The following is a 14,869-nucleotide window of genomic DNA, read 5'->3' as shown; positions in this document are numbered from 1 at the left end:
ATCATCTTGCAACAGCGGAAAACCGTGGAGGTAGCTTGTTAGCAACTCCTCGACTAAATTAATGGTGCTGTTTTATTTCCCCTCTGCCTGGGAGTCCTGGAGGAGCAGCAGAATTTGTCTTTGCCCTGTATCATCCCTCAGTTCACTCATCATCCCCGGCTCCCCTGCCGGGCTGCTCTTTATTAGACGTAGTCGCTCTTTCCTCGTTTCTCCTGCCTGCTTTCCTCCCTGTCTCCTCCGTCAAGACCGCAGCAGCAGCCCGGGGCATGGGCAAGCGAGGGTGGCTGCAGGCCCAGCTCTGAAAGGGAGAGGAGGAGAGATCTGCTGAGGTTGGGTGGGGTAAATTGGGAGTTTCAACTGAAAGAGCTTGGCTCAGAGGAGGGGATTTGTCGATCCTAACAGGCGTGTCTGAAACCAGGCACATCCTTATTAAACAGGGGAGGAAACTAAGGCTTTGCAAAGTGCTGCTCACCTTGTGTTTGGAGACCTTTTGGGGCGAGAGGCATCACCTTCTCGAGGTGCCTGTTCCTTTCCCTGGCTGCAAAGAGGGTCCACAGTGCTCCGATACCTAAAATTTTAGTTGGAGCAGGTTAATCCCACCATAAGCATTTAGGATAGATTTTTAGCGACTTAAATATGCATCCACAAGCCATCCACATCAGCAGGGACATTGCAGGGAGGTTGGTGCTTGTCCAGCGTGTCCTGTGCTCCGTGCAGCCACAAATTGGCTACGCAACACAGGGGACAATGTTGGGGTGGTTCATGTCATTGTGTTCTGCCGCCCTTCACCCGCAGGCTCTGTTTGGAGCTGTTGCCGTTGGTGTCGGCTGCAGAGCTGCCACCGGCTGAGCTGAGGTGGGACCCCGGTAACATCTCTGAGTTGGGCTTTCCCAGAGCCACAGATTCTGCATCTCCCCAGAGCTGCTCCAAGCTTTCATCTGTTGCTCTCCGCAATGTACACCATGTCATACTAAACTTGTATACATCATTTTTTTTTAACAGTCTGTTTCAAAGACTGGTTTGTTCTATACTGTCGCTTCTGTGTTTGTATTTAGCTGCTTATGGCAGACAGGCATTTTGTGAGCCACATATTCTGTACCTTTCAAAAAGACACTAACTGTTCCAGGAACTCTTCATTTCCTGGTCATGCTCGGATTTATAGAGGGTAAAAGAATTACTCCAGACTAGCCTGCGGTTAGTGTTTCTTTACCTGAAGGAATCAATTTCCATTGAATATTCATTTGGTTTTATATCTAGCTCTAGTTACTCATCTCTGGTTGTCGCTCCGTTCCCTCAGCAGCTAGAGCTGGTCTTGCTGCCGTGTTCATATTGGGGAAACTTCTGTTGATCCTGTGTTCTCAGAGCGCATTTATCTTCCTAAAACACAAAACCAGCTGCACTGTTCAGGCAAAGGGCGATATGTTGGGGGCGATGAGGGCTGGCTGCTCTCTAAGGGATGAGATCCCACCAGCGAGGCAAGCGGTGCCCGGATCACCAGATGAGTGTCTATACCCTGCAGCCTCCCCAGTAGCGTCTTTGGAGGAAGCCATCTGAGGCAGCAGCTCCCAAGGGGAAGGTGAAATGGCAGCGAAGCTGTTCCTCCCTCTACTTGCGGCCAGGCCAGCTTAGCGTCTGATGCAGCGAGACCTGCACCTTGGAAAAATACTCGGATTATTAAGCCCCAAAGGCTGGTGATGCTCTGTCTGCAGCAACTGAGATGATGTTTGTGTTGGGTCTGGCTGAGATGGAGTTCCTTTTCCCCACAGCAGCCCTCATAGTGCTGTGCTTGCTACTGGTAGCTGGAAGGTGTCGATAAGTCACCAGTGGTTTGGGTACTGCTGAGCAGTGCTCGCACAGCATCCGAGCTGTCTCTCCGACACTCCCCTCTCACCGGTGGGCTGGGGGTGGGCAAGATCTTGGGAGGGGACACAGCCAGGACAGCTGACCCAGACTGACCAAAGGGATGTTCCATCCCATACGACGCCTGCTCAGCAATAAAAGCTAAGAGAAAGGAGGAGGAAGGGGGGGCATTCGTTATTACACCATTTGTCTTGTGGAGCAACTGCTAAGTGTACTGAAGCTCTGCTTCTTGGGAAGTGCCTGGACATCACCTGCTGATGGGAAATAGAGAATAAATCTTTTATTTTCCTTAGCTTCCGCACACAGCCTTTGCTTTTGCTGTATTAAATTGCCTTTATCTTGACCCACGAGGTTTTTTCCATCTGATTTTCTCCCCACCCTGTCCTGCTAAGGAGGGGAGTGATAGAGTGGCTTGGTGGACACCTGGAGTCCAGCCGAGATCAACCCACCACTATGTTCTCCATGAAGCTTTTCCTTGCTGTGCACAACCAGACCAGCTGCTGGATGGTCATAAACTTCGGGGCAACCAAGGTCTGGCTCTTGCTGTAGCTTTGAGCTAGGTCAGCCTTTTTGGAGGTGCCTTTATTGCTGAGTGTGCAGTCAGATAATGAAATCAGGGTGCTGAAGCTGGGTGATCGCTGGGAAATAGCAGCTCCCATGACATTTTCCGTCTCTGCTTCTCTTCTAGCCTGGATCCCTGCAGTTACCACTTCAAGTTGACCAATAAAGGACGACGCACCCATCAGCTCTATTGGACGACGGAAGGTTTCGCCCCCTTTCACCTGCGTCATCGTCTCCCGGCCATCAGTAACAGCAAGGGCAAAGATGCCTCCCAGAGCCCCAAACCCGTCTGCCCCGTGTTCAGGCTTCGGCCGCTGAGGATGGAGCTGATGCCGGGCAAGACTGTGGAGATGACGCTGGAAGGCTTCTCCAGCACTCCTCAGGTGAGGTCCCCCACGAGGGCTGAGCCTTTCCCATCTGATCACATCCACTGGGACTTCTTTTGCAGCCCCTTGACATTTTCCTGCGAAAATGAGCAAGAGCTTTCCAGAAACTGATTTAATGCCACAAGTTACCATGGCAGCACCAGTTGCTTTTCTTGCTGGCCACCATCAGTTGCTAAGGCTTTTTTTTGTGTTTCTATAGCTACCATAAACCCAACTTGCTGACACCAAAATGCGGGCTGAAGGAAGTATTCCTACTTCAGGGGCAAACAGCAGGTTACGAGGTGCCGTGTGCTGAGGCAGAAAGGAAGGGCAGGGAAAATAAGTTACACTTAGACTAGGAACACAGGAAGAAAGGAGATTAAAAAATGCAAGGTAATATATCTGGGGGAAGCAGTGAGTAAAACAAACCACCTGTGAGGGGAGGGAGTGTCTGGGAGCAGCATCATTTTTCCTCTGTAGACAAACAGAAGCCGAGGGCTTGTCTAGCAGCGAGTCCTGGAGGAGAAAAACGAACAGGGTGTGTCAGCTCTACTGATCATTCTCCACGGGGGAGCCTCTTCCCAGGGATCATTATACTTGACAGCTTGACTTTTGTCAGTATTTCCATAACAGCTCGCCCCAGTCTCTCAGCCAGCCGCGGTGTCCCAAGGGCAGCCAGGTCTTGCAGCACCCTTGGATGGCAGCTGAGAGTGGGGATTTCAGCAGGGTCACTGGGCGTTCTCCCTGGACCCTTCTTTCCAGGGGAAATCCAACTCTGCAAGGCAACTGGCAGCTAACCCTGGTGTGCATTCCCTGGCTCCAGATGTTTAAGCAACTATGGAATAAATCCCCATTAAGCTCCTGCTGATAGCAGTGCTTTGAAAGGTGTTTTAAAGGGTTGCCTCAGTAGCAGCTTGAGGAAGACTTGATTACTCACTCAGTTGACTGTGGTGGGACTGTTCCTGTGCAGTTCTGAGCCCAAAGGTTTTGCTGAAGAGGGAGAAAGGTACCGGAAAGGAAACAAAGTGATCAGGGCACTGGTGAGGGTGTCTTGCCTGGAAAGGCCAAAGGGGATCTGTGAGCTGAGTTGTGGCTGCCTGGCTCGTGCAATCAAAGCCCAGAGCCTGGGAGTGGGCTTTCCACCTTACTTGGCTCTTGAGAACTTAATACTCTTCAGGTTGGCCAGAAGCCCAACTGCCTGCACTGCCTGTGCAACACAGATGATTTTGGAGACTGTAGGCTCCAATGAGGAGTTGGGTTGTGGTGTTGTACCAGAGAGAAGAGTGAGAAATGACGGAAGGAATTTGGGAAAGTGAAACCATGAGAAATCAGGAAAAAGTCTTGAACGCAAGAGCATCCAGCTTCAGCAGAGGGTTTTCGTGTAAAGTGCAAGACATCTCTTTTCTGGGGAGATTGCTCTTAAAACCAGCTTTAGGAGGGCACAGTACATCCTAGGAATGAGTGATCCCCTCTTTACCTGAAGGCAGGCTGGCTAGTTGGGTTTTTGCCATGGATCCTTTCCACTAAGCTTCCAAGGGAGGGTTTGCTGGCATTTGCCTTTCTACCACTTGTTTCCCTTAATATAGTTACGTATTTTTTAATCCATTCCTACAGCCTTTCCTAAGCATTATGCTTAGCGATGGGGCACATCAAATCTTTATTTGGGGCAGGGATTATTACAGTTGTAGACAGCACATGACTCAAGTGCCTTTTGTGGATGTTGGGGTGTAGTGTTATGGACATTTGAGTGCAGAATAAATAGGATGCAGCATAGGAAGAGGGGGGCTGTTGAGGAGATGAGTGACTGTAACTTTAGGGCAGTAATAGCTGCTGATGGCCAAGATCCCATGGCATGGTTTTTATCCAGGCTATCAAAATCCTTTATGTCCACGGTCGGGTGGCTAGCAACTGCAGGGTGTTTTCTGGATGCCCTGCTAGCACCCACTGAGTGACGTGTGCCTCTTGCATGCAGGTGGTGAAGGAGCGGCTGCTGTGTCATGCCATGGTGGGGAGCAAGGCAGGGAAGGCACAGATCATGCAAGTGGATGTCACCTGTGAGTTTGTTGTTCCTGTTGTGCAGCTATCCTCCAGAGAAGTCACTTTCCGTGTGGAGAAGGTAAGTCTTTGGATTGCATGCTGGCATTGAATAGCTTGGCTGATGACTGAGAGCCCGTGGGGTGTGTGCGCTTGTGTTCAAAGGAGGAAGTTAAATATCTTCTCCAAGTCCTCGGGGCTTTGGCTATTGATTTGAGAAGGACAAAGCTTTTACCATTAACACCGAGATCATTATTTTGCTCCTCTGGGCTGGGGGACAGTCTCAGCAGCTCTATTCTGCCTTTTTTGATGTGGAGACAGAATTGAGCTGCTGAGCCAAGGGCGGAGGGTGAGATGTGTGGGACCCCCGAGGACAGCGTGGGCTTTGCTCAGCCACCTCGTGTGCTGGGGCTGCAGCCGAGCGATGCTAAACCCGCTCCTCACCCCTCCTGAGGCGCTTTGTAAAATAAGTGAGGACATTTTTAGGGATGGGACTGTTTCTTAACTTCACCAAAGTAAAACTGAGATTACAGCTGCTCCGCTGAGGGGGATCGTGGCCACTTGTAGAGAGACACCAGTTTCTGTACTCAGTATAACGGGAGGTTTTTAAGGATCCTCCAAGGCACGGTGAAGTCTGAACACTGATCTTGTAGGGGAGCTGAGAAAAACTGATTTAGCTGTCAACTCCTCAGGCTGATGAGGAAAAACTGTCATCTCTTGTCTCTCTTTGCCTTCTCTGCTGTTGGTATGGATGCTAGCTCTTTGCATTTCCCCAAGCCTCACTTTCTTCAAAGGACCCACAGACGTCCTTCAGCCGCAGTGGTGATAACACCAACGTGAAGCAGGTGCCCTTTAGTCTGTGGATCCTGACTCCTGCATCATCTTTCCCTCTCCCGCGAGGAGTCTGAAAAAGAGAAGATATTTCCTTATTTAGTTTCTGTGTTTTCAGGTCTCTCCTCTGGTTCCTAGGCTTCCAGAGAAGCACAAAATCCTGTGAGCAGGCAGTTCTGATTTAATTAGAAGCTTTTCAGCTCTGCCTGATGTCTGCCTGTGGTCTGCTTGATGCCACGCGCTCTGATTTATCGAGCGTTACGACGCTGCAGCTGTTTGATATCAATACACCCAGAACTAGTTTCCCAAACACTGTCTAGTTTACATAAACCATGCAGGAAGCCCAGAGCAATGTGTAAACAGGAAGAAATAGCTTAGGCTGAGCTTGAGCTTTGAGGCTACAGACACCTTGTCACTGTAGCAGGGGCGGCAGGAGACACGTTGCAAACGAACTGTCGAGGTTTCTCGCTGGCTGTATGTGCATGGAAATGTTCAAAGCTAACCGTAGGCTACTGCAGGCTCTCCACTACAGGCTAAATCCTGCTTGCTTTTCTCCTCTGACTAGCATCACTGCTTTTATGAGGCTACTAGAACCGATAGGCTTATAAGAAATGACCGTATGTGCGTGAAAAGTCTTGTGCCATTCCGCCCAAGAGAGGGTACAAAACTGGAGACAAATGAACTGGGTTCACTTTCTCTTTTGATCTTGTTCAAGCAGCTGCCTCCTCTCGGGGTCCTATCCCCCCATCTGTACCTGAGACTGTTTCCCTGTCCCCCGGGGGATGCTCTAGTTTCTAAAGATGAGAAGCATCTGATCTACTTCAAGGAAACCTTTCTAGAAGGGTAGAAGTGAATAAAAATAGTAAATAGAGGTGTATGCTCTTCTGGGGTTGAAAAACTTGAAACGCATCAGAAAGGAAAGGATGTCCGTGGTCGCTTCAGGTTGTTTTTTTCCCTTGTCTCCTGTTTCTGTAGCAACCCGGTGATGTCCTTGCTCTTCAGTACCAGCCTCTTTCTTTAAAAAACAACTCCTCCCTGCCACTCAGCGTTGTCCTGGCCCTAGAGCAACCCTTCGTGATCTGCGATGCGGACCGGCAGCCCCTCCCCGCAGATGTTCAGGTGAGCAGCCGTGGACCTTCGTGCTGGTGGGGTTTGAAGAGGGAGGAGTGTGGTGGTGCGTTTCTGTTGGGAGGTCCTCTGGTAGAGAGGTTTATTCTTTAGAATCAGCAGTAGACTGGCCCGAACTAAATTAGATTCAAAACAAGTTGCTGAAGGAACCAAAATATCATCTGAATTGGGGAAATATGTCCTGGCTCTAAGCCATGAGGAGAGGGGAGCATGCAACTAGGTCTGGACATGCCATGTAGTAAAGATGTCTCCTGGAATCCATCCTAGCTCTCCAGCAGCCATCCAGATAACCTCAAGAAGCAGCTTGCTCCCTTCAAGAGCAGCCCTGCTTTCCAGAAGGCTGAGGATGCTCCTCCAGCCGCTCCCCGGCACCTGCCCCGTTGTTGGTGGAAGGTGTTGGGTATGGACTCTGCAAAACGTGTTGTGGTAGGCACGGCCACCATTTCTGTGCCGTGCCAGTGACTAGCACCTGCAAGGGTGAGGCTGCAATGCCATTGCGCTTGTGCTGTGAGGATAAAGGAGTTCCTGTAGAGTCAGGGCAAAAGGCCCTGGCTTGCCAGAGTGCTGGTTTGGTTATGTATTTAGCGTATAGCTTCTGTGGGTCCAGAATTCAGGAGAACAATATTTACTTCCCTCTTGTACTGATGCAGGGCCCAGAGGCATGAGCCTGAGATAGTCTCAGACAAGAGTGGTGTGGTGCTTGCGGTCACGTGCACGCTGTAAAGAAAAGGAAGGATGAACTGAGAAGGCCACGTTGGGGTCACATGTTGAATGTTTACACGTTTCATGCCATCAGACCTTGGGACTTCATCACACTGGTGCTTAATACTCTTCATCTCCTTGCAGCCCATGAAGCTGGAGGTAGGGGAGGAGCTTCACCTCTCCATCAGATTTAACCCTGCTTTTGAAGAGCATTTGAACACCTGGGTAGCAGAGAAGGCTCTGAAAATACACTTTCTCGAGCACCCTCGTGAGGAGCAGGTCACCGTTCGGGGAGAGGTCTACTTCCCGAATCTCCACATCGAGACCACAGCCCTGGACTTCGGCTGTATATTGAACGACACTGAAGCTGTCCAGTATGTCGAGATGACTAACTGCAGCCCGCTGCTTGTCCAGTACCACTGGTCATTCCTGGTGGACAGCCACGCGAAGCAGATGAGGTACGTGCACCAGTGCCCTTTCCTTGAAGCTCTTCTTCCTGGTGTCCTGTTTGTACTTTGCCAAGACCAAGCTGTTTGCCTGGGATCCGACAAATTGCCTTCAACTTTCCCTTGTGGAAATAACACCTACCAGGCGTGGTCAGGCTCGATGCGTAGGGAATAGGTGATCTCCACCAGTTTGATGCTGGGAAAGAGGCAGCGTTCTCCAGCCAAGCTGGGACCGTAAGACACGACCAACACTTTTCGCATAGCCCGTAGCCTAGAATCCTGCTTGGTGTCTGGAGCTACAGAGCCATGCTTAGGCGCTTGGAAAAGCAGATCTATAACGGGAGCTCTCTTCCTTCCCTGCCAACCCTACTTGTCGTCATGTCATACAAAGAACCTACACAGGCACTGCCACCAGAACGATGTGCTGCTGCCCCAGTCTCTTGCTGCTGCTTTGCCGTAGCCCCCGTCCTGGTTCCCCTGGGAAGGAAAGCTGGTGTGGAAAGCTGCTTTCTCAGACCTTTGTGGCCTGAGGCAAACACCACCTTGGTGAAGTGAGTTTTCATCTGCTCAACTGCACGTCATATTCGCCAAACAGCTCTTTAGTGTTTTGCAGCGAAATGGCAGGTCCTGCTGCAGCTTCGAGTGCAGCTGTAGATGTTGGGGGGAGGACTTATCTGAACATCCCCTGGGAGCAGGGCCACCCAGCGCTGGTCTGTGGTTTCCAAGCCAATCTTGTAGTCATGCCAGAGCACATCTATAAACAGATTTCTAGCAGTTCGTCCTGCTGTGGCCTCTCTACATAGTACAAAAGTCTAGTCTGGGCAGTTTTAATTACAGTCACAAATGGTTTTTCCATAATGCCCTAGGAAACCGAGCAAAATCACCCATTGTGCATTGAAGTGCTGCTATTACAAATACCGGAGATCATCAATAAACAGTTTTGTTCAGGGCATTGGGATCTGGCTCAGAGGAGACAACCTACTGGGAAGTGGAAATTAGCTATGGCTATGAGGAGGGCTTGGGGGGAGAACATCTGGGCATTGGGGTAGCCCATCCACAGCTGGCTCTTGCCAAGTAACAACAAGTCTTTAGTGTGGCCCTTCTTGATGCACAGCGCCTTCAAGAACAGACCCTAAAATGCAGAGGAAAGTCTGCAAAAGCAGGTGGAGGGAGGCGGGCAGGGGAAGAGGAGCAGGGCTGTAAGCTCTGCTTGGAGGCCCCTGTCATCTCCTGGTAAATTAGATTAGGGTTTAATTACCAGCTAAAGGGAAAATCTAATTTTGATGATGGAACAATGCATATATTTTATAAGAGAAACAAACACATTGCAGCGAAGCCTGTGTGGAATTAATTTCCTCTGGGGCCACTTGTTGGCTGGTTGCCTGTTTATCTTTACTCTTATTTTTTTTTAGAACCAATTTAGGTTTTTGAAAATGCGAATGCTGAATCAGTTCTCAGCTTTTAATTACGCCGTCTCCACCTACATTGGCTTTGCTGGACCTGAGCCTGCAGGTGCTCATTCTTCCAGCGGGTGCGGAGTCACCCGACTCTGCTGAGTCGGTAGCAGTTGAGGGTCCTGAGCATCTGGCAGGATAGCAGCCTCTGCTCCACAGGGTTTGGCATAGCCCCTTTGCTGGCTCGTTAGCGCTGTGGACGTTACGACAGCTCCCTTCTCTGCTCTGCATATTAATTAAGCAGTAATGTACTCTCCGGGTCCCTCAGCAGACACCATGTGATCCTCTGTGGCAGAGCTGGAAATGAAGACGGTCTCCAAGCTATTAACACCTCAAATTGCTCATTAAGAGCCCTGCAGAAGAGCAACATGTCAGATATTATTCCTGGTCCACATTAAGCAGTGTTGGTATTCTGAATTGTCAGATCAAACTAACTCAGTCTGACATTGAGGGAATCAAACATCAGGTCTCAGGAAGGTGAGATCAATAGAATTTAACCGTCCATGCATCTAACCTTGCTGGAGCCGATCATCAGAGACTCCCAGCGCCAATCAGACACATCTATTTATTTTGGCCAGGAGAGAAAAGTGTTGTTTCTCTGCCTGGACAGGGCGCTGTGTGCTTAGATCTCTTTTTCTTTTTCTCTTCTAATTGTTCAACCCATTTTTTTCTCCTTACACTTTAGTCACTGCTGCTACTTGGAGCAGAGCAATCATATGAGCAACACAGTCCAACCGTTGTTGTGTGCTTGGACATGCCCAACTCATGCCAACCCATGCCCCTTCTCTGACACTGCTGAGCCGTAAATCTCTCATGGTTACTCTTCTTCTAGACCTATGTGGTTAGAGACAAACTGAGAATAGGCTCTCCTCACCCCTTGGACCTGTGATAGCTCAAAGCTGAGTTAAGCCTTTGCACCAAGATGTTTTCTGCAGCGTTGGAGTGGATCTCCAGAATCGCCCAGGAGGAGACAGTAGATCTGGAGTCAAATTCAAACATTTCATCACCTTTCTTACCTTAAAGGTTTCTTGAAAGACTGATTTGTCCCCCTTTCTAAGGGCAGTACTCAGCTTCTCAGCTTTGTTTGGGATCCCCATCAAAAGGAAGGCATTAAATGCAAAGGGTATACAAGGATTTTCTTAGAGACCTGTGACAAAGGCTCATCCCCAAACTTAGCTGTTCTCTAGAGTTTTCATCCTTCATTAAGGGTCCAGGCCTTGTCATTTACTTTGAGCGTTGCTGTTCCTGCATCACCTCTTTGTCCCCTTCACGCGAGCCATGTTCCCTCCCTGGGACAGAGCTAACACACGCCGTGTGCTCCGTGTGCCAGGATGGATCAGCAGGAGCTCTGCACTTCCATGGCACATGTCAAGCCCCCTCCGTGCATTGGTCCGACATCTCTGGAGAGTGGGAACTTCTTGGCTACAAAGGCAGCGTAATGAATTGCCAGTAGATTCTTTGGGGAAAGAGTTTGTTGGCCTAAACATCTAGAAAATGACTCTTCCCTTTCCATCCAGGATTTTCTTGGGCAATTTGTTTTGAACAAACCAGCAGCCTTTCTCCTCCCAAGTGCATCTTCCTGTAGTGTTAGTAATTCCTCATGCCTCTGCCCTCTCTCCTTCCATGTCCCCTGGCAGGTTGCACTGCAGGGACCCTGCGAGCCAGATCTCAGCCTTGGTACTGACAAAAAAAAAACCCAAATCAATTCTGTATTGTATTTGATGAGTTTTTTGCTTTGTTGTTTTTATAGCAAGGAAGAAATGGAAAATGTAGACGGTGAAAAACAGTGCAAGGCAAAAACCTGACAGCAGTGCTCTGTCAGCCACCGGAGGGGAGAGGTAGCAACATCAGCAGTGAGAATATACATCAGACATGCACACATCCACCGTGCCCCTGATGCTGGGGAGTCTGGGATGGGTGACAGTAGAGCATACCCCCTTCTCACCCCGCAGTGCAATCAGCTCCTCGGGGCAGGACGTTTTGGGCTTTGGTTAGCCCCATGGGTGCTATTTCTCCTGCTTCAATCCCATGGGTAACTTAGAAAAGGAGGACTGAGTCGTGATGGAAATGTGCTGCTGAAGGTGTCCTTCAGCCGTGTGTGGTTTGGCAGCAGCTGAGAAGCGGTTTGCTCGGTGTAACAGAGAAGTGGCCTCTTATTTTTTGGAGACGGAGTCTCTTGGAGCAAGGGCTGGGTGCCGGGAAGGCTTCACTTCTGGGGTGGCAGTCTGGTTGCCGTGAGTGGCTGATGGACAGGCTCTGTACTCGTGGACAGAGGCACTGGGGAGCTGAAGCAAGGGCGACTTGGGGAAATTTGTGACCTGTTCCCCTCCAGAAAGGATGAAAAGTAAATACAGTGAGTGCCAAGGAGGGGTTTGGAGCCAGGAGTGAGTGAGCATATGTTGTTGCCAAGTCTGTATTAGAGACATAAACCCATCTACTCGGCATGGTACAGTGATGCTTTATCAGAACGAAGGTTGGAGTGTGATGATTTCCTATTTGCAACATGTCTGTAAACTTCTTTCTTCTCTACCTCCACCTTCAGCATGGTGACCCTCACCATGTACCCTCCACCTTTGCGCCTTCCAGCACGACACTGCTTTTTCCCCAGCTCATTTGCTGGGAAGCTGCAGGTTTGTGACAGCTTCTGCTGCCCCGGGGCTTCTGCCCAACGGTTTCACTGTTGAGCACCTGGAGGACTTTTACCTGGGCCATCGCAATGGAGGTTGGAGCCCAGAACGGCTGCGTGGGAATCACTTCAAGTGTTACACTTGGGTTTTCTGAGACTCAGCCTCCTCCTTTGCATGAGGGTGACAGACCCCGAGAGCTTTCATTTGGCCCGGCAGACCGGGGAGCAGCCCCAGGGTGTTGGAGGAGTGAATTGAGGGCAGGGGAGGTGAAGGAGAAACTATTGCTTGGGTGGAAAGCGCTGCATGTCCCTGCCAAGGTGGTGTCAGGCAGCTGACTCTCTCCCTGACTTTGTCCTGTGCCATCAGGACGAAGCGTGGGAGATATCTATGTGCCATCCGTGCCCTGAGTGGGCTGCGGTTGGACGGGGGTTGCCTTCTGGTCTTACAGCTGGCCAGCAAACGCTGGCTGGAAGGTGACTTCTTGCCCTGCCAGCGATGTTCAGCTAGGGAACCTGGGGAGCAGCCGACTTCTCTCTTCGCTTTCTGAACGTCTTCATTACCCAAGGCATGCAGTGGGTACCCAAGGTACGTTTGCACTGCAAACAACGTCCTTCTCCCTATAAACGCCATTACGCCTGTGCTGCCTGGATGGCTCATGCTTTAATTGCCGCTGGGCTGCTGCTCAAGACCCCGTCTCTGCAGAGCTTTACTGTTTAGGCAACAAAATGTTGATTGGGGGGGGGGGGGTTTGTTTGGTTTGTGGGAACAGCTTGCTGTCGTAGCCTGGCTGAGGCAGAGCAACAGCATCGGTTCAGGAACCGAATCCTGGGTGGCAGGATAGGCTATTTGTGCCTGTTTATTTGCTGAGCTGCTGTCACTGCATCTGGTGATGATGAGTAAGGTGACATAATTTTCCAGACCTCGTTTCTCTTAATCTTTCCAGCTGTTTCTCACCCATCACACTTTTCCTACATCATGCAAGCTGTGCATCAAACAGTGTTCCTTAAGGGAAAATCCGTCTGAACCCGCTGGCATTGCTCTGCCCAAGAGTGTCGTTTGTAGTATTGCTGTGCTCTTTGGTACATCCCTGTCTTTACAGGGGAGCTGAGAAACCTTTAAACTCTTAGGAGTAGGAGCTCAGGCCAGATTTGAATCCACGTGTCAAATCTTCACATGTTTTTGGGTATAAATCTGCCCTGGGGATTTTTGTGCTGATCCCTTCTAGTCCAAGGCGCTTCCTAGCACACAGGTGATGGAGAGCTCAGCTCCCTGCCGGTCCCATCTTCAGCCCGGAGCTAGCTGCTGCCGAGACAGGGATTTGCAGCAAAAACCCTTCCAGAGAACAGGGATTTTGTCGTGTGTGAGGCTGGACAGTGAAGCTAATGCTCTTCCTTCTCTCTTTCCCCTCGAGAGGCTGATACCGGGATGGTGGGTGGACAGCATGGGTTTTGGGTGGGTTTCAGATCCCTTGGTGCTTACTGGCTGGTTTAAGGCAGACGAGGAGTGTACCAGTGAGGGAGATCATTTCCCAAGACATCATCACGCATTTCTTTTTCAGAAAGTGTGGGATCTGTCCGGCATGTGCCGGTGCTGTGGTTTCCTCTTCTATCACTGAGGAGGCCGGAGATTGTCCCAGCGTGGAGCAGAAGTAATGCTTGCTGTTCCTCTCAAAGTCAGGTGGCCAAAGCCAGCGTTTTGGTCCCCAACGGTTTCTTTGGCCACAGCCGCCAGCTCCATGTGCTCTAGGTGAGGAGCCACTCCATGCTGCCATAGACTCTGTTAAATGACCCTGTTAAAAAAAAAAAAAAGAAATCATCTGTCATCAGCTGGCCCGTCTCTTCATCCCTGAAAATAGCCGTGGTGTGAAGAACTGCCATTCCTACTGCCCTTGTAGCTGCACAGGAGCGTTGGTTCATAGAATCATAGAATATCTCAAGTTGGAAAGGACCTATAAGGTTTATTGAGTCCAACTCCCTGCTCCTCGCAGGACTATCTAAAACTAAACCATTTGACTAAGACCATTGTCCAGATGATCCGTGAACTCTGACAGATTGCCGTGCTGCTCGCAGAAGCAGATGGATTGTCTTTGCCCACTCAACAAACAAGTAGCAATTGGGTTACGAGAGTAGGGCCCCTGTGTTCAAACAGCCCTGGTGAGGACTTTGGGATGTTGAGGAGGTATCGCCGTAGATGTACATTTCCTGACTCGGAGAGGGAGGCAGGCAGGGGCGAAGAGAGGGGAACCCTTTAGCTCTTTACAGCAGAGCAGCTTGGGGAGGACTTCAGCTCACAGGGAGATTTCATGGGGCTCCGCGAAGAGCAGGGCAGCCCAGTGAGATGCCCACCGCAGAGTTAGTGGTGTGGGCTGGTGCGAGAAGGATTGATTTATTCCCCACCATCTGCTTTGTGTAGTGGAGGGAGGCAGGGGTCCCTGGGGGGTCGGGCACCCCGAGGGTCCTTCTGGGCCAGCTGGCATGCCATGCGTTTTCGAGAGCGCCTGACTCAGTTAATGCCGCCTTTTCAGCCGCTCTGCCCTCGGAAGAGTCATCTGTCTCCTCTGCAGGAAACCTTTCTAACTGTGAGCTTGCTTTGCTTGCTTCGTCTTCGGTGGTAACTGTCCCCTCTCCCTCGCCCGCTTGCTTCCGTCACCCCACACTTGTCCTCAGCTGTCCCCGGTGTCGCCTGGACCAGGCCAACCCTGTCCGGTCGTCCCTCGCCCCGTCCCCAGGAGCTCAGTGGGGCCGTTGGACTGTGAGCACGTTTCCCGGCAGTACATCTGCCTTGCTCTGGGTAAAGCAGGGGGTAATTCTGTTGTACTGTGTGAGTGACCTTTAATTAATAACTCAGCAGCCATGTTAACT

At 50.5% G+C, this 14,869-nt stretch overlaps 1 protein-coding gene across 1 annotated transcript in view; it reads left to right on the top strand.

The window, feature by feature from the left end:
* Positions 1-14,869, top strand: part of LOC132318653 (hydrocephalus-inducing protein homolog) — a 147,800-nt gene that overhangs the window by 75,097 nt on the left and 57,834 nt on the right. The window contains exons 19-22 of the mRNA XM_059826626.1: positions 2,549-2,804; positions 4,759-4,902; positions 6,627-6,770; positions 7,626-7,939. Of these exons, the coding sequence (XP_059682609.1) occupies positions 2,549-2,804; positions 4,759-4,902; positions 6,627-6,770; positions 7,626-7,939 (858 nt within the window). The remainder of the gene's footprint in view (positions 1-2,548; positions 2,805-4,758; positions 4,903-6,626; positions 6,771-7,625; positions 7,940-14,869) is intronic.

This window comes from Gavia stellata, chromosome 18 (genome assembly GCF_030936135.1).
Source record: "Gavia stellata isolate bGavSte3 chromosome 18, bGavSte3.hap2, whole genome shotgun sequence".
NCBI classification, from domain to species: Eukaryota; Metazoa; Chordata; class Aves; order Gaviiformes; family Gaviidae; genus Gavia; species Gavia stellata.
The sequence above is the reverse complement of the archived record's forward strand: the minus strand, read 5'-3'. Positions and strand labels throughout refer to the sequence as shown.